The sequence below is a fragment of the Xenopus tropicalis genome, chromosome 5 (assembly GCF_000004195.4).
Source record: "Xenopus tropicalis strain Nigerian chromosome 5, UCB_Xtro_10.0, whole genome shotgun sequence".
NCBI classification, from domain to species: Eukaryota; Metazoa; Chordata; class Amphibia; order Anura; family Pipidae; genus Xenopus; species Xenopus tropicalis.
Window position 1 is genome coordinate 143,259,468 of NC_030681.2, and position 19,244 is coordinate 143,278,711.

At 41.8% G+C, this 19,244-nt stretch overlaps 1 protein-coding gene across 3 annotated transcripts in view; it reads right to left on the minus strand.

Moving 5' to 3' along the window:
• Positions 1 to 19,244, minus strand: part of pum2 (pumilio RNA binding family member 2) — a 44,855-nt gene that overhangs the window by 9,920 nt on the left and 15,691 nt on the right. Inside the window, exons 2-14 of one of the 3 annotated variants that reach the window (XM_002934483.5) lie at positions 18,616 to 18,946; positions 15,561 to 15,629; positions 14,385 to 14,490; positions 13,544 to 13,731; positions 12,801 to 12,973; positions 12,108 to 12,378; positions 11,718 to 11,817; positions 10,985 to 11,110; positions 10,276 to 10,424; positions 9,326 to 9,461; positions 9,054 to 9,197; positions 7,378 to 7,668; positions 2,975 to 3,211 (exon numbers count right to left, since the gene is read on the minus strand). In XM_002934483.5, coding sequence (XP_002934529.2) covers positions 2,975 to 3,211; positions 7,378 to 7,668; positions 9,054 to 9,197; positions 9,326 to 9,461; positions 10,276 to 10,424; positions 10,985 to 11,110; positions 11,718 to 11,817; positions 12,108 to 12,378; positions 12,801 to 12,973; positions 13,544 to 13,731; positions 14,385 to 14,490; positions 15,561 to 15,629; positions 18,616 to 18,933 — 2,308 coding nt within the window. In that variant the 5' untranslated portion in view covers positions 18,934 to 18,946. The remainder of the gene's footprint in view (positions 1 to 2,974; positions 3,212 to 7,377; positions 7,669 to 9,053; positions 9,198 to 9,325; positions 9,462 to 10,275; positions 10,425 to 10,984; positions 11,111 to 11,717; positions 11,818 to 12,107; positions 12,379 to 12,800; positions 12,974 to 13,543; positions 13,732 to 14,384; positions 14,491 to 15,560; positions 15,630 to 18,615; positions 18,947 to 19,244) is intronic. The other 2 variants (XM_012970914.3, XM_031902968.1) reach the window with 2 other exon arrangements.

Below are 19,244 nucleotides of genomic sequence, written 5' to 3' on the forward strand. Positions count from 1 at the left end.
TCGGAGTTTTTTTTGGAAAACGTATCACCGCTAACCCAGGTGGCTTCTTAAACCCTTGAGGGTAGTACAGTCACAGACAACCAATCACAATGGTTCCATTGAACTTATTCAGTTAGGTGTTGGCTAAAACTGACAGGGGTAAGTATGTATGATCCAGTCACAATGGTACCACGATTCTTATTGAGGCTGGTGTTAATGTTTAAAAGTACATGACGGAAAGTGTGAAACCGCCGGGGTAAGGGTGTCAAAGCAGCATTGTATGTTGATGACAAGCGGTGTCGCAGTCCCCTCCACTGTTCAGGGATGGTTTTTCCAGTCTGGAGTCTTCTAGGTCCAAAATAAGCACGTTAATATGTTAAATGCCGGGAATTTCCTACCAGTCATTTGAACTGAAGAAGCCGCTCGGATGGGCAGTAAAACGTTTTCCCAAAAACTCAGAAAAGTCCAGTTGTTTTAAACTTAATTCTACTAGATACTGTATATCACGACCTGGATGAATGAAAAACTTTAGAGAAACAAAGTGCGGAAATGACAACTCAAGTCATAGCTTATATATGGGAGGGGTTGGAATCCAAACCAAGAGGAAAAGAAGGTTCAATCAGCTCCTCAACCCTACTGGGAGAGTGTCCTCCATGTTGGCTGTTCTTTGGCACGAGTCTGGCAACCCCTCCCCCCATTAATGATGGGAATAAAGAGGCAGAATGTTCTGGGCATACAGGTTCAATGCTGATTGGAAGACAAAGTTAACACAGTAGAAAAAAGCAGGGTCAGTCTTTAGGCACTACCAAAATGGCAAATGTCGTAGGAAAGAAAGAAAGTCTATACCCAAAGCTGGAGGAAAGGATAAAAACAGACTGGGGGAGGGTGGGGGGGATAAAAGAAATTAGACCAGTGACAGGATGTTAGTAGAAAGCATAGGAAAGAAACGGAACAAAAAGGTAAAGACAATAACTGTTTTTCATGCTCAAACACCCATCAGCACTACAGAGATCAGGTAAGTGGGTAACGTATATACTACTGGGCAGGGCTAGTCAGTGCCACAAAGGCCAGAAGCAGTGTATGTGGGTGGCCGAGTGGACAGCACCATTTGGGTGGGAGGTGGGGGGTTACATCCCATGCTTCTAGTTAGGGCCAAAAAGTAGAAGAAACCACAACAAGGGCACAGAGTAATTTAAAGGAACAGTAAAATCAAAAAATTAAAGTGTTTTAAAGTAATTAAAATATAATGTGCTGTTGCTCTGCAAAAAACTGGTGTTTTTGCTACAGAAAAGCTACTATATAAATAAGCTGCTGTGTAGCCATGGGGGCAGCCATTCAAGCTGGAAAAAAGGCACAGGTTACATAGCAGATAACATTACATTAACATTTATTTATAAAGTGCCAACATATCCCGCAGTGCTGTACAATAAGTGGGTTTCATACATTGGACATACAGAGTAACATATAAAGCAATCAATAACCGATAACTAGTAGATAAGTCCCATATAATGGGGGTTTATCTGTTATCTGCTAAGTAACCTATGCCTTTTCTCCTTTGAATGGCTGCCCCCATGGCTACACAGCAGCTAACTTTTATAAACTATAGTAGTCTTTCTGAGGCAAACACACCAGTTGTAGCAATGCAGGGCAACAGTACATTACATTGTTATTACTTTTATACACTTTAATTTTTTGGTGTTACTGTTCCTTTAAAGTCCAGCCCTGGTGAGTAACACCAATAGTAAGTCTTTACGTAACCCAATTAAAAGTGAGCCTACCAGAACCTCATTGCTCATTTGATATTAGCTATCAGGCCGACATTCACTACATGCCATTTCCCAGCACAGAAGCTGCTGCAGGTTATGTAACCAATAATACAAAGAAAAAGCACATTCAAAAAAGACAAAAGGGGTTGTTCACCTTAATATTAACTTTTAGTATGTAGAGAGTGATAGACAATTTGCAATGGAATTTCACTTTTTCTGTGTGTTTGTGTTTTTTTTTTTAATTTAGCTTTTTGTGCAGCAATTCTTCAGTTTGCAATTTCAGCGGCTATCTGGTTGCTAGGGTTCAAAGTATCTTAGTAACCCTGCAGTGGTTTGAATGAGAGACTGGAATATGAATAGGAGAACCTGCATAGAAAGGTAAGTAACTATAATAAAAGTTGTAGCCTCACAGAGCAATAGTTGTTTGGCTGCCGGGATTAGTGACCATTTTTTAGCTGAAAAAAGTCAGAAGAAAAAGAGAAAAAAAATGAAGACCAACTGAAAAGTTGCTAAGAACTGGTCATTCAATTACTTACTAAAAGTAAACTAGCCCTTTAACACAGAAGAGCAGGGCCCTCCAACCACAGGCTCTTCCAAGGTTATTGTGCTTACCCTGTACGTTATTAGCCTACAGTTGCGGCACATGTAATCGGCACAGTTGCGACTCTGGGGGAGTCCATGGCATTTTATTAGCCAAAGCCCCTTCTCAACATGTGGATGAGGCACTGGCAGATTAGAATTAGGAGTTTTAATTATTTGCAGGGTCAGAAGTCAAAAAATAATTGCTCTGTAAGGTCATAATGTTATCATTGTTACTTTTTATTCCTTATCTTTCTATTCAGCCTCACTCCTATTTATATTAGTCTCTCATTCAAGCGACGGGCTCGTTGCTAAGTTAAAGAAGCCCCTGGCAACCAGCTGTTAAAGTGCCAAACTGGAGAGCTGCTGAACAAAAAGCTAACTAAAAAAAAGGTGCAAAATTGTCACAGAATATCCATGTCTTATTAAAAGTTAATGTAAAGGTGGACATCCACTTTAAGGCTTGAAGTTCAGCAAACCCCGCAGAATGGAATCTCCCAATCCTGCATCTCTTACCCCACTATAAAGCTCTGATTAAAAACCTGCACATCATCAGTTACAAATGCCAAAATGGTAACAAAGAAACAAAGAGCACAGCACGGTCACAGTCACAAACACACACAAAACATACAAGTAAGAGTTTGCTTTACCTAAATGCAAACTGGATGAGGATCCATGTGATGAAAGGGATGGCGGTGGCGTTAGTGAATGTCCTGACGTTTGGCTTGGCAGAGGCATGCCTATTGGACTCGGAGAAGAGGAGAATCCCAGGCTATTGTAAAATGGCTGCCCTATGGGTGCTAGGCTGCTGCTAGACCTTTTGTACAAGTCAGAGCTAGCAGACAGGGAATCTCTCCTTGAGCCACTACTACCTGCGGAATTGCCAACTGAAGAAATAAAATAAAAAAAAAAACAAACAAAAAATAAAAATTTAAAAACACACAGGGTTAAATGATGAACATCTAAAATTAGATTCAGGCGAGAGACACTAACGGAAGATTGAAGGATGAGGATGGCGACAGCTAAAGGGAAAATGGGGGCTAGAGGGGGTTGGCTAGCGGCTAGAGAAAAACCCTAATTTATTGCAATGAATACAAATTCTGATAATTAGGTATGATGTGTGTAATTAATAGCATCATAGAAACAGTCGGCTCGGCTGTAATAATGCTTAGCTCACGGGTGTCAGTTCAGTGTAACATTTAAACTGGGTAAAATAGACCGTGCAAAATAAAAAATTTGTACAGGTATGGCACCCATTATCCAGAATGCTCGGGACCTGGGGTTTTCCTTGATATGGGGTCTTTCCATAATTTGGATCTCCATACCTTAAGTCTACTAAAAGATTATTTAACTATTAAATAAACCCAATAGGGCTGTTCTGCCCCCAATAAGGGGTAATTATATCTTAGTTGGGATCAAGTACAGGTACTGTTTTATTATTACAGAAAAAAGGGAATCATTTAACCATTAAATAAACCCAATAGGATTGTTCTGCCCCAATAAGGGGTAATTATATCTTAGTTGGGATCAAGTACAGGTACGGTTTTATTATTACAGAGAAAATGGAACTCATTTTTAAAAATTAGAATTATTTGCTTGTAATGGAGTCTATGGGAGATGGTCTTCCTGTAATGCAGAACCTGGATAATGGGTTTCCGGCTAACAGATCCCATATCTGTAATATAGTTAGGCAAAAATGTAATCTATAAAGGCTGGAGTGAGATGTCCAACATAATAGCCAGAACACTACTTCCTTCCAGTGACTTTAGGGGGGGACCATATGGGACATATCTGTTCAGTTTTGAATCTGACCTGCGTGCTCACAACCTAACTGAACAGTAATGTCCTATGTGGCCCCCCCTAAAGTCCCTGACTAACTAAGAGGTTAGAGAGCTGAAAGCAGGAAGCAGTGTTTATGCTATATATGCAAGACATCTACTCATTCCAGCCTTTATAGATTACATTTTTGCCTAATTAGAAATATTTTTTATTTTGCTCAGTCTATTTTACGCAGTTTCATTTTTACGCTGAACTGTTTCTTTAAGGGTTTATCCACACTCATAACTAATTACATGGCAACCAATCAAAAGAAAGCATATACCAGTTTATTTGAAAGCAAACATTAGCTTTGTTGCTATGGGTTACCAGACCCGGTAAAAAAAAAAGTTTGCACACCTGTTATGACATCACACACTACATATCCTGGGAAATTCTTTGAATTCTGATTGGAGCAGCAGCAGTACCGTCTAAGACAGGGGGCTCAAACTCAATTTACCTGGGGGCCGCAGGAGGCAAAGTCAGGATGAGGCTGGGCCGCATAAGGGATTTCACAAAAAATTGTCTTTCAAGGGATAATGCAAGGCACGGCGGGCAGGAGCTGCTGATTGCGGAAATGATGTTATGCCATCATAACAGTTATTATGGGAAGACGTTCTGTGTGCACAATTAGCTCCTTAGCAGCTAATTGTGCACACAGAACGTCTTCCCATAATAACTGTTATGATGGCATAACGTCATTTCCGCAATCGGCAGCTCCCGCCCGCCCGCCGTGCCTTGCATGATCCCTTGAACCGCAATAAAAATCGCGATCCATTCATTGCTTTTGAGAAGGCGTTGGTGTGGGCCACAAAATATTGTACCGAGGGCCGCAAATGGCCCGCGGGCCGCGAGTTTGAGACCCCTGGTCTAAGACAACCACATCGCTTGGATGTACATAGAGATTGTGCAGGCAGACATGGCTACAGCTGCTTTTTTTACCCTGATAAAAGAGTTTGAGGGGTGCAACTGGGTTGCAAACACTGGCCCCGGGGGTTATCAGTTCTGACTGAAGTGAACCAGTGATTGCCCTGTACACTATAATCTAGGGATGTACCAAATCCAGAACTCGGCCAAGATTCAACCGAATCCATACCCCTGGCCGAACCAAATTCGTTTAACCCTTCCATATCCTAATTTATATATGCAAATTAGGATTCGGATTCAGCCAAATACTTTACGAAGGATTCAGGGTTCTCCGGAATCCAAAAATAGTGGATTTGGTGCATCCCTACTGTGCATCCCTACTATAATCCTATAGAGAAGAGAACAGTGTTAGGAATATATTTAATTCTAATAGCAGTTGCTATTCTTTACCATTATGGAATGACATGGGCGGATATTTTATTTAAGTTCTATGGTGGCTACTGTGTTACACTGGCACTGGCTACAAGATGGAGATTCCAAAAATATCCCTTGTGCACTGCAGGGACACATAATAAATTGATTTCCAAGGTGTCACGGGCCTCTCTGCTAGAGCCGAGAGCAAGATTTCACTCACACACTAATTGTTCCACGGGGTACTGGTGCTGGTAAAATAAAAAATAAGCCATCCCTAAGGGGAGGGCAGGGGCTGAAAACAGCTGAGGTTATAGTAGAGAATATGCTAGTAGTCTTTGTTGTCATTTGCAAAAGCATTCACTCTCTGGCCAGTCACAGAATGGCTACTCATACACATGCAACCTGAATGGATGGCAGAAATGGCCGGCTACACAAGTGCTTACTGTAAGGATTCGTCATTAGCATGTTCCCAGGGTTCCCAAGTGTGCCAGGGGCCCATCGTACCTAGCTGCTTACTGCCGTGTAAATGCAGGGGGGGCACAATACTGAGAGGGCACTGCTGGCACATGATTGGCAGAGATGTCCTTTTGCATTCGGAACACAGTTCCATTAGTGTATTTGGTAACCCCTGCACTTGTGCAACATGTGTCCAAATATATAGGTTTGGTAAATGCCAAGGACACAGGTTATCTGTATGTCACTATAAGGAATCTGGCAGATTGACACTTTCATATTTATCAGGAACATGGTGCTCTCTCTTTAATAAACTTCCCAGCTGCCTCCCTGCACATTTCCATATCCTACTGACTGTCGGTCTCCAACACAGATTCTGCCCATGAAGCCTTGGCAGTTAGGGCTACCCTTGAGGACAGTGCACTGTGGGGTAACGTGGTTCATAAGTATGGTGCCACATTTTTCCCACTTTAAGGAATATGCAACACTTTCTGGTAGTCTTCAGGGGTCACAGCTTTGCAATCAGGTTTCTTAAGAAAGAACTAAACCCTCGCCTATGCTCAGCCCCACGTCCACGCTCCCTCCCCGCAAGTGTCCCTGTTTGCCGACCTGTCATAAATCTGCAATTGTGCAGCAGGCACCATCTTCCCCTGTCCTGAATCAGCTTTGACTGCACACAAGCCTGCAATATCCGAGATGACAGGAAAAGATGGCATTATTAAACTCTGCACAAATCGCCAGATTTATGGCAGGCAAACTTTTAAAGGGGATGGAGCTCGGGCGGGGAGGGCTGAGAATGGATTAGGGCCTAGTTCTCCTTATAGGGCAAGTCAACCCAAAGAATTTTTTGCCTAGTAAAAGAAAACATAATTCTAAGCAATGTTGCAATACATATTTGCAACTGTTTTTTACTTATTTGTAGGGATGCACCGAATACACTATTTTTGTATCCGGCCGAACCCTTTACCAAACCGAATTTACTAGGGATGCAAAAAAATTGATTTTTGGGGTTGACATGTCCTTTAAAGTGGAACGTCTAAAGCAATTCCATTGCCAGTTAGTGGGCACAATCCTGAAATCTACCTAAAATTGGTTTTTGTACTGTTGCACAAAGAAAGGGAGTCTAATTTAGTGGGACATGCCCACTATAGAGCAAGGGAACAGTAAGTAATTATAAAAGTGCCCCTGTGTGTATAAAGAAGGGGAGGGATGAATAAGAGAGGTAGATTATAGAGTATTGCCTCTATACTATCCTAACCAAGAGTGACACAGAAATGAGAATGAGATACACTAATGCAATGATGCTGCTGGAACGTAATCACACAGGAAACCGTCAGACCATACAAGCCAAGCGAACTGTTCTGCTGCTTTAAGCAGAGCCTCTAATGCCACAGATGGCTAAAATAAAATGAGGACAACTCAATTTATAAATAAAAATAAATAAAAAGAGCAAAAAATGATTGAGAGTTTTCTACTTTCGGATCCAAGGGGGTGCAAAGCATACCTGATGACCCAAATCCCCCAAAAGCAGATCCAATGGCTGACCCCAGAGAATTGCTGCTTCCAAATCCAAGGGACGTGTTTCCTGGCTGCCCAGGTCCATGAGAAAACAGAGAGCTGCTCTGAGAGTTGTTGGTCATGGCGCTGTTTCCGTAGAAAGAGCTGGAGTGGAGGTTTGCATTGGGCTGCTGCTGCTGAGGCTGCTGTTGCTGCTGCTGCTGAGGACCCAAGGGTCTGAAGATACTGTTTGTGGGTCCAGTAAGGCTATTGGCACCAGTCGCCGAAGCTGCTGCAGCTGCAGGAATAATCAAGTTACACGTTAACAAACAAATACTCACTCATTCTCAGTCACCTTTAACTTCCATTAGGGTGAAGACACATGGAGCTACTAGTAGCAGCTACTTGTCATGGCAAAAATAGACAATGCTGATCATTTACTGATAATTGTCTCTACGTGTGTTTTAGTAGAGGCAATTCTCAGTATTGTCTATGGCAGGGTATTTTTTGGCATTTAGTAGCCGTAACATATAGCTGCTACTAAGTAGCTCCGTGTGTCTACACCCTAAAGGATGTACCAAGTAAACAACCATCCACAATATATTTGGCCAATACTTGAGATTCTAATGTGCTATGCATGTTCAAATTTGGTAACAATTCCCCCATTTAGCCTGGCCAGAAACTCACCCAAAGCAAATCTTTGGTACAACCTATTAAAGGGGACACAACCTTCAAAGTTGAATTTTTGTATATTATAGAAAGGCATTTTCTTAACTTTTCTACAAGTCTACATTTCTTATAGTTTTTGAATTATCTTCCATCCCCTTCTGCTCCTTTTCAGCTTTTAAATGGGGGTCACTGTTTGACCGTTCGGCTAAATTTTTATTGTTACTTTTTTATTACTCATCTTTATCATCTTATTATTATCTTATTCATTTTCCAGTCTTATTCAAATCAATACTTAGTTACTAGGGTAAACTAAACCCTAGCAACCAGCTCAAAAGCCCACTGGAGAACTGCAGAACACACAGAATGAACAATCACTTGGTTTCTGACTCTCACCTTCTTAGATAAATAGGCTGTTCTAGGTCATACTTTGACAAAAAAAATTTATCTGGTTGCAGGTGTCAGCACCAGAAATTTTCTTAGGCCAGATTTTTATTGTTAGTAATACTTGGACTACTTTTCATTTTATTTTTTTTTCATTTTTTATCACCCAAGTCTGCCAATCATTCCAAGTCATAGTAGCAATGATTACAGTCTTTATTTACATAGTAAGATGACAAATGACATACAAAGATCAAGGAGCACACAAAAGCACGAGTATCCCCAGAATTGGTGCTTAGTGATGTAATTTGAGTCACATTACTCACTGCTCCCTTGTGCCTTTATATGGTTAGTGCTCCCTCTGAATATTTTTATATTTTCAATAGGGGATACATAATTATCTATATATTCTATAAAGGTATTCTTTGTGTTTCCAAGATAAAATGTCACAATGTTCTAGATTCTGACAGGTGAGGTTCTGGCTCTATAATATGCCTGGTGGAAAAACTCAATGAACAGTACAGCAAAGCTGGGGCTTGTGCCAGGACTTGCCCACTAGCACAACGCCTGTCAGCCTCTCAGCAGAAGAAGTATACACAAACCAGCTACATGGAGTATACAGAGTACTGAACATACCGGCTTGAGCAGCAGCGGGACTGATTAGAACAGGACCTGAAGCCACTAAACGTACTTGTGCAGCAAGCCCAGCTCTGGCCCCGGGACCAACCACCAAGGCACCAGTCTGATCATAGTAGGCAGTGGGAGTGAGAACCTGGTAGCCTAGAATAAAGAAACATGGGTGCCATGATGACAAATGCAAATGACTGATCTTGGCTAGACATTTATAGAAGGATTAATAACACAAGAATAAGCCATTTAACTCATCAACATGTTTGTAGTCACAATACCTGGCATGCTGGTAGCAAGACCCTGTCCAAATATCTGAGCTTGGTTTGCTGCAGCTGCTGCAAGTGATTCTGGCTGCTGTCCTTGTTGTCCCTGATTAGGAGTAAGTGGGCGCTGACTGGATGTGGCCCTCATAACCTGTACACAGATAAGGTGCATCACATTACACAGCTGATCTGGTTTGCATACAGCAACATAAACCTCAAATTAGCAGTATGCATTTCATGGCCAATGGGTGGCCAGCCAACTGGGCAGTAATTAAAATTCATACCAGGGATATCTTCCTAGTTTTTCCTAATGCTTATACAGCGAGAAACTGTACAATTCCCATGTATTGATCCCAGTTGGACGAAATCGTGGCACATTTAGAATGCAGTACATTTTAATAATATCATAAGGCCCTCAATCAGGCCCTGTGCCATGAGAACAGGAAACAAAACAGGCATACTTCCTCTATGAAGGGGTTGTAAGCCTTAAAATTACCTTTTATTACAATGTTGACAGTAGTATTTTAAGGCTAATGGCACAAAGGCCAATTTGACCATTGCTGCCACCTGGCGGCAAACAGCAGTGGCTAAAATGTCCTCATCTGCTGTAAGCGCTTCAGCAAGGATATCCATCTGTCACTGCTGTGTGTTTCAGACAGTTCTTTTTAATTGCAAAGATTCTGGTTCTTTTTAATTGCAAAAATACTGGTAGCTAGGATCAATGTTCCAGACAACCATTTTTAAAACCATTTAAAAAGCATACAAATAAAATTGAAAATGCTATTGAGCAATTTAATGTACAATTCACCTTGATATTACCATTTAAGTGACATCACTTCTCTAAGATGAAATACAGGCAGTAGATCTGCTTGTGTCCCATTCCAAAGAAAGAATATACCACACGGATATATAATCTAGTTCCCAGATGAGTCAGACATTTTAGCACAAACCCTGGAATGCTGTACCTGCTGCTGTCCTTGCGTTGCTTGTGTCGCTGCTTGCTGGTTGTTGCTGCTTGCCGCTGTGGCTGCGGCAGCTGCCTGTTGCTGAAATAAGCCAGCTGGGTACACTCCCCAAGGAACGCCATAATATTGTGGAGGGACAACTGCAGGGCCTACACACAAAGGCACAAAGCTGCTTTAGTTCTCAGATGCTGCAACAAGTATTGAGGCTTGCACAAGAAAACAAACAGATATTACTATATTATTAACTCGGCAACGTATGACACTACTCCTAAATGTCAGCTGCTATAAAGTATAACTACATTATTAAAAACAACGCTAACCAGTGCAGAAATGATATTTAAAATATTGACAAGCAGGGCCTTATTTAGCTGCTCTGTGGCGAGATGCAAAAAACAGATGTAATGCTGCACCCATATTAAAAAAAAAAAAAAAAAAAGGCCACAGATAAATGATCTGTGGCATTCTAATTAAAAATGTAAATTCATTTGAGCTAACAGCAGTGCGCTAATGAAGCCATGTAAGAGAATACCCACATACATATTTATGGCCTATACACTCTGCAAGTGATTTATAGCTGTGGCTATCGGCTACAGACAAATAGTGACTAGCTAGGTACACTAAACCGATCTATTATACACCAACCCTGACAACTTGCCAGCTGTATGATGCTAAACGCACAAGTTTCTTGACATAAAGCAATTGCACGTACCTGCTAGGGTGGCAGCAGCTGCTAAACCGGCTGCTGTGTACGGGTCTGCGCCTGGGTGACCTGCACTGATGATGTAGGGGTTTGGCACAAAAGCAGCTGGTGCCAGGCCTGCGGAAAACATGCCAGCTAGAAGGTAAGGAGATCACTATTCAGTACGAGGCACACAAGGGAAAGTAAACAGAAGGAGGCAAAAAGTTAAGGGTGGCTAAAGGTAAAGTTGTTTCCTTCGAAAAGAACTGATAAAAGGGAAGGTCCTATAGTCCAAGCTATGTATGTACAAAGATCTATAATCCCAACTGTTTGGCACAGAAATATGGATCACCATACCTTAGGGGCAGTGATCCCCAACCAGTGGCTCAGGAGCAACATGTTGCTCACAAACCCTTGGATGTTGCTCTCAGTGTCCCCAAAGCAGGTGCTTATTTCTGAATTCCTGTCTTGGTGGCAAATTTTGGTTGAATAAAAACTACCAAAAAAAACCTCCTTTGGGCTGATAGTCTGCCTAAAGGCTACCAAATAGACAATCATGGCACTTATTTGGCATCCCCATTAACTTTTATGCTGCTTGTTTTGCTAACAAGTAAAAAAAGGTTAGGGACCCCTGCCTTAGGGTTAACAACATGCCCAGGCAGGCTGTATGGTTGAAATCAGCCAACAGTGCCAAACCATTTCTGAGCAGGCACAACAACCTTTAGAGCAAAATTCCCCAGTTGCTGTTAAGAGGATATCTTACTTAAATGCTGTTGCTGAGCTGCTGCCAGGGTAAACTGCTGTTGCTGCTGCTGAGCCGCTGTTAGCTGCTGAACAGTCAATGTGTTTTGCCGCTGAAATAGCTGTAGGAAGAACAGTTATAGGTTAAAGAGAGATCATCATGATCATTTTCAATTCCCTAAATCCTTGCCTAATGAGCAAGTGCTATTTTTGGGGTACCCTTTTTATTTTGCAATGGTCTGCGCCCTCTATCTATATTATAAACTACTATATGGCTGCTATAAATAAATGGTTTAAAAAAAAAAAAAAAAAAAAACCACAGAAAGCAGTTTGAGTATATTACTACTTCAAAGTAAGATTACTACACTCTACAGAAAGTAACCATGCTCACAAAATAAAATCATACCAATACCTGCTGTTGAGTATTGTAGTCAAATAAGCTGACACCTGCTCCCGCCGAGTCCATTTGTATCTGATTACCAGGATAGTCAAACTGTAATGAGTCAAGGCCAACCTGTTCCATGCCATCCAAATTCTGGCTTTCAGTACTAGGGAACTCATCTGATAAGGGTTTGTTATTCATGTGGTTCTGGTGTTGCCCAAGAACTTCAGCAGAGCTAGAGTTTGGGCCAATACGTTCTATAATTTCTGTGGGTGAAGCCTGCCGGCTTCCTGGAGTCCGACTATTAGAAAAAGCAAAGTGAAAAAGTAGAATGTGAGATTCAATCTGTGCTGTAGGAAGGGCCCAAAAAGCAAGGGAGTTGCCTACTTTTCCATGTCATATAAAGAGGGAGGGAAATACATGCCTAGGTTAGCGCACATTGCGTTTCCAAGAGTTAGTAACCTGAATGCCCAGACATGGTTCTGGAGCTTCCCTTGAAGACCTATGTAGGGGCAATTACAAGCATTCTGCCAAGCTGGAATTCTCATGGGCGGCAAGCATGCTGACTATAACGCAGTGTGCCACAGCTCTAAGAGCAAAGACTCAAAAACACCCGTTTACTAATAAAACATTAACTACTATATTCTTGCGGGTCACGTGCAATTAAATGCAGGTCACAGCTCCTTGGAACTACAGACTTAGGCGAGTTTATTCCTTGCTTACTTAAAATCTTTGCAATCCGTATCGATGCCGTTCGGAAGTCCCCTGCCGTTTAATTTGGAGACGTCATCGGGGTCAGCAGAGATCAGATCACGTTTCTTTTCCTCTTCAAAAGGAGATGCTTTACCTTTCTGTTCGCCTTTCTCTGGTCCATCTAATTCGCAGTCTCGGACACTCTAGGGAGGGAGGAGTAAAGATACTGAGGAGATACACCCACCTTAAAATGGAATTTGACAATAAGGGCATGTTGCGCTGACCAAAATATTAGGATGACAATTAACGTATATATCGCCAGCACAGTATGCAGCACTTTTATACAGACTACCCCTAGCGCATGTTCCACTGGGAATGACGTGAATGCTGCATAGTTTCTTCGGGAGCCAATAAATACCCCCTAATAGTTGTAAGCATATTAGTGGTATAGAGTGATCACTCACTTTTCATTTAAAAATATATATTGTATGTCTGTAGCAGAAAACCTTCCACCTCAGCTACGGAAATGATGGAAATAGAAAAAACATTTATATTTATGCTCTTAAAATATTCAGTAAATGTGGGAAGGTTTATCAGTGTTACTTTAAATAATGAGAAAGAAAACACAAAGGGGAAGTTATTTTTCTATTCTTGGAAACTTCCTAGTTGGTGTTATCTTCGTTATTTCAGATTGAACCAATAGTCTTCTTAATCTTGCTCTTTGCAGCCTGAAATACTAAAGGCTCCTCATCCAACAACAGCAATATACTCACAAAGACTCCTTTTCTGAATCGTGGATCAAGTTTATCAGCGGGGGAGGAACTCAACACATATTCTACCATGCTCACTCCAAGGCCGCCGCTCTCTGAACGAGGTGACAGAACAGAAGCGACATCATGGTTTCCGTGAAAGCTTTGTCCGGGTCTTCTCTGCACCATAATAGGCTGGGACATGGAATGGTCTGTAAAGCAAAGAATCAGATATTACATCTACAAAGAGTTCTGTGTACAATTATGATGACTGACGTGTCTGATTGAGAGGTGAGGATTCAATAAAGATCAGTGTAGTTCAAAATAAGTATTATGCCAAACAGAATGCTCTTCAGTATAAAATAAACTATTAAAGTGATACTTCCCACATTTAAATCACTAGCCGGTGCTAACCTCACTATTAAAATGCATCGCTCACTGCCTTTCCCAGTTTAATCGTTCAGCAGACCTGTGTGCCCCCCCCTACCTCCCCTGCTGGGAGGTAGGGGGGCACACAGGTCTGCTGAACGATTAGTGCGACTATGACTGTTTGCCACAGCTTACTAGGGGTGAAGGCACCAAAAGTCCTTTCTAACCTCCCACATACAGAACATTTCAAACCAGAAATTTTGGTGAAAAATGTTGATTCAACAATCACTACTATTCAGCTCATGTTTGCAGTTCCCCTTTAACCTTTGTTGGGGTCTAGCACTCTGAAACTTAGTTAAGCTTAGCAGCAGATGAAAACACCCCCTAATATAAATAGTTGTGTTGGTAAAATCCAGTGACAAGGGAGGCAGGCCTTTCGCCACAAAATGTAAGTGCCACAATGTCAAAAACATGACAGACAAGATACAGAACTTACGAGAGGCCCCCCATGTATTCTCTCTCCATTCATCAGCGAGGAACATCCCTTTCTGTCCATCTTTTGCAGGGTCTTCATGTTCCCAAAACTTTTTGGCAGGTAAAAGCTTATAAAAAAGTTAATAAAAGAAACGTTATCACTCCAGAAGATAAAACCCATGACCTCCAGTGATTGAACCTTTCCTTCCCCTTTAGGGCTCTGGCACACGGGGAAGGTGGGATGGAATTTCAGGGAGATTAGTCGCAGGTGACTAATCTCCCCGTGTGCCAGAGCCCTTAAAGTGGACCTGTCACCCAGACATAAAAAGCTGTATAATAAAAGTCCTTTTCAAATTAAACATGAAACCCAAAATATTTTTTTTTATTACCACATTCATACCCATTATAAAAGCATTTTAAAATCCCAGCTGTCAATCATATAATGCCTGCCCCGCCTCTATGCCTTAGGCATAGAGGTGGGGCAGACAGTTACTTTCACTTTCAATTCAGAACTTCTTAGATGTTGCTGCCCTCCTCACATTCCCCTTCCTTCCTCACCATCTAATTGTGTAACCAGTGCATGGACATGGGTATCAGGTCCCCCCATACAGGCACAGAAACAAGATTTTGGCGTAATGCAATGCCTGCTTTGATAACAGTGCCCACAAAATGGCCCCTGCCTGCTTGCTGCAATTGTGAATTCCAAGGCTGAAGAAAATAAGATTAAAATAATTTATATAGTGTAAGTAAAGTTTATTTTGCTTGCCAAACACAATAGAAAACAATTTGAAATTATTTCTTAAGGTGACAGGTCCGCTTTAATCTCATCAGGACCCAATAAAACTGACCCTAACCTTGTTATTTTAGTAGGGGAGCATTTCTGCTTATAAACAGCGACGGCCTCCGCACTGCAGCAGATGATGCACTAGTGCTATTAGTAAGTGTATAAGTCACAACTCGGTTTTGGGCATTGTTGACTCAGAACACACAGTCAGAAAATATAAAAACCACAAAATTATTAAAAGTATGAGCAATGCCTAAATCTGTTTAATGAAAGAAATAAAAATGCAGTGGAAATGGCTGTGCTGAACCCCAAGCAATGCCGTGGGTAATGCTCGGAGCTGACACACAAGGAAACAGCTACTGAATAATGGCAATAACTTGGCATCGGCTTAGAAAGAGGAAGATAAACACTTACCTCGCCCATTCCACGAGATTCTAATGCCAGAGCCTGGAAGTCATGATTCATTTCATCCACAGACCTCACCTGCAAGAAGTAAAATGAAGTTACACCACTGGCACCGCTTAGTCCATTTCCTGGCTATAGCACTATACTGGCTCACTCTCAACACCTAGCATCCTCTCCAGTCGTTAGCCGGGCAACTGGGAGTTAAAGTTCTACACTACAAACCCTACCAATGAGCGCCATGATTGAATTATGTCACAGCAAGATGCACAGTGCCTAAGATTCCTTTCAAGCATACAGCTCACTGGCAGATGGAGATGCTAGCAAGGCCCTGGTATCTACATGAAAGAGGCACACCTTTATTTACATTATAGAGAACTATGGCACTATAGAAAATGTACAGCAGCTCCATGTTTAGGAATGGAACGAATTTCTTTTTTGTACTTGCCATTTAAATATACAGCTTAGAGAGCTTTAAAGCAGGAAGTAGTGTTCTGGCTATTATGTTAGACAGCTGCCCACTCCAGTCTTTATAGATTAACATTTTGCCCAACTATACTAGATAAACACTTTTAATTTTGCACAGTCTATTTTACCCATTTTAATTTTTACACTGAACTGTTACTTTAAAGGAAAGATAAAGCCTCCTTATAAAGATACACTAAGCAAGAAAATACAATAACAAACACTTGCATCTTACAGGTCTGTTCCCAAGTAAGGAGGTCCATCAGCAACCTCCATGCTCATATATGAGGCCCCTACCAACCTTGGTACTTTCAGATGCCAAACCCACAGCCCTCCAGCTGCTGCTGAACTGCTCAGAGCATGCTGGGAGATTTACATCTTGATAATAAAGCATTACCACTACCAGGCAATATAAACAATAAGTGAGCAGAAAGTTTCTACTCGATGCATTTTTAGCTGCGCTTAGTCTCAGCTTTCACTGTGTATAAGGAAAGCCCAGTGTGTGGGTGATAAGTATGAAATGCAGGCATGTTGCTTAAAATAGACACCGTGTAGCTATACATAAGCATAAATGGAATATACAGATATACCCACACAAACACTGCATGCACGCACACACACTAACAAACCCCTAAACCCTCCATTATAACAAAGGTATGGGACCTGTAGTCCAGAATGCTTGGGACCAAGGGTATTCCGGATAAGGGGGTCTTTCAATAATTTGGATCTCCCTACCTTAAGTCTACTAAATAAATCATGTAAACATTATATAAACCCATAAGGATTGTTTTGCCTTCAATAAGGATTAATTATATCTTAGTTGGTATAAAGTACAAGGTACTGTTTTATTATTACAGAGAAAAGGGAATCATTTAACCATTAAATAAACCCAATAGGGCTGTTCTGCCCCCAATAAGGGGTAATTATATCTTAGTTGGGATCAAGTACAGGTACTGTTTTATTATTATAGAGAAAAGGGAATCATTTAACCATTAAATAAACCCAATAGGGCTGTTCTGCCCCCAATAAGGGGTAATTATATCTTAGTTGGGATCAAGTACAGGTACTGTTTTATTATTACAGAGAAAAGGGAATCATTTAACCATTAAATAAACCCAATAGGGCTGTTCTGCCCCCAAAATGGGGCAATTATATCTTAGTTGGGATCAAGTACAAGGTACTGTTTTATAATTACAGAAAAAAAGGAAATCATTTAGTTTTAGTTATTTGTTTAAAATGGAGTCTATGGTAGATTGCCTTCCCATAATTCTGAACTTTCTGGATAACAGGTCTCTGGATAATAGATCCCATACCTGAATAACCAAGTTACATTTGTATTACTGCCCCTTTAACCTGTTGGAGATTAGCCGCCGCGACACAAATCTCCCTTGTCGCGGGTTGACCATTCTCCCTGCAATGCCATCCCACCTGCTAGAATGTAAATCTCCAGTGGGATGGCATAGGCGGCGCCACTATTTGCCGAAGTTTACTCTCAAGGCAACTGCGGCAAATCGCGGCGCCACGTATGCCATCCCACCGGAGATTTACATTCTAGCCGGTGGAATGGCATTGTGGGGAGATTAGTCGCCCGCGACAACAGAGATTTTTCGCAGCGCGACTAATTTCCCTGTGTATCATGGCCCTAAGCTGCCGACTCAGACTGCCGGCAGCTTTTATCAGCGCCCCCTGTTAAGGCCCCTCCTTAGCTTACAACAGCTCTATGGAAGAAGACAGGGCAAGTATTCGCCGCAACAGATTTTTTAAAAGTTGCAACGACTAATTGCAGTGCTTTAGCCATCATTGATTAATATACAAATTGCGCGTTGTTTGTGGCGCCTGATGGCCCTGTGTGTCTTTGCCCTATTAGTTATTGCTACACAATGATCTACAGCAAAATATGCATTTCCACCCCCAAATCTCACCACAATTCCATTCAAGCTTAGCATACTGGAAATAAACCTTCTCCAAAGATATCACCCAGACTGAATCCCCCCCTGCCACTGCCCCTGGAGCCACAGCCTTAAGGCCACAGGATAAAGCCGTGGGGCTCACTTACTAAAGGTAAAAATACATCTGAACAAGAACAATAACGCACTGTTACCGAATATTTGATCAAAACTAGCTGCTACTGGTGCAAATCTGCCCAGGGTTAGTAAGAGTCTTTGTATATAATGCACCAACAAGTACATTTCCTTCAATTTAATATTATAAGGCTTATGCCCCACAGAACGATTAGTCCAATTTCAATTGCTTTACCATGTTCAGAGTCCCATCTATAGCCAGGTTTGAACTCGGTTTGTGCTACTTGCTCAGCACAGGGATTGGTGAAAGCGAAAAGAAAGCAGGCTGAGGTGCAGAGTCTGTGCAATGACCTTAAAATGTGTTTCATCTACATCAAATAATTGCGGAGCAAAAGAATGTTGTTTACGGTGCTTGGCAGGGCAGATAAGGACATGGCAAGAAGTGAAGATACTCGTGACGGGGAACTTTCCATACTTAGAATATATAGAACAAGCTTTACACTGGGATTGTCAAGCAATTTAATATTCCCAACAAGTGTAATGAGATGATGGATTGCCAAGAACCCAGCGGAGCTACATACCGCAGCATCTATGCTATCTCCTGTAGGCCAGCGGTGCTTATTGGCGTACCCGTTGAGCTGCTCTCCAGCCTGCCTCTGGAAGAAATATCCCACTGTGGCATCGTCCTGAGAGCGGCCGCTCAGCGGCACCTGGGCACTGGCAGCACCCGGAGGCATGGCATTTGGGTTATTTCCATGGGCTTGCCCTGCCGACGCCGCTCCAGATGGGACCATCCCTACTCCAACCCCAAGGGCTTCCTGACCACTGCTCGCATGCATTATTCCTCTGGTCTCCTGCCAGGCCACTTCATTCATACCTACGACACATGGAACGTTCATTCCACATGGGGACCTAAAAAAAAATAAAATAAAAAGGAAAACAAAAATAAAGGGGCAAGTTAGGAGGAAAAAAATAAAATTAAAAAAAAAAAAAAAAAAAAGTGTGGGGGTGGAGAGGGTATGGATAATCCAAAAATGAGCAGACATGACTTATTTAGGCAAAAGGAATGGCGTGCATGACAGAGGGACTGCAGAGACGCTCACTCACACACACAGCGCAACTGCCGCTTGGCTGAGCATACTGGCTACTGAGCATTGCACTTTGATAGCCTGCGATGCCAAAGCCAGAATGGAAACAGATCTTTAGAACT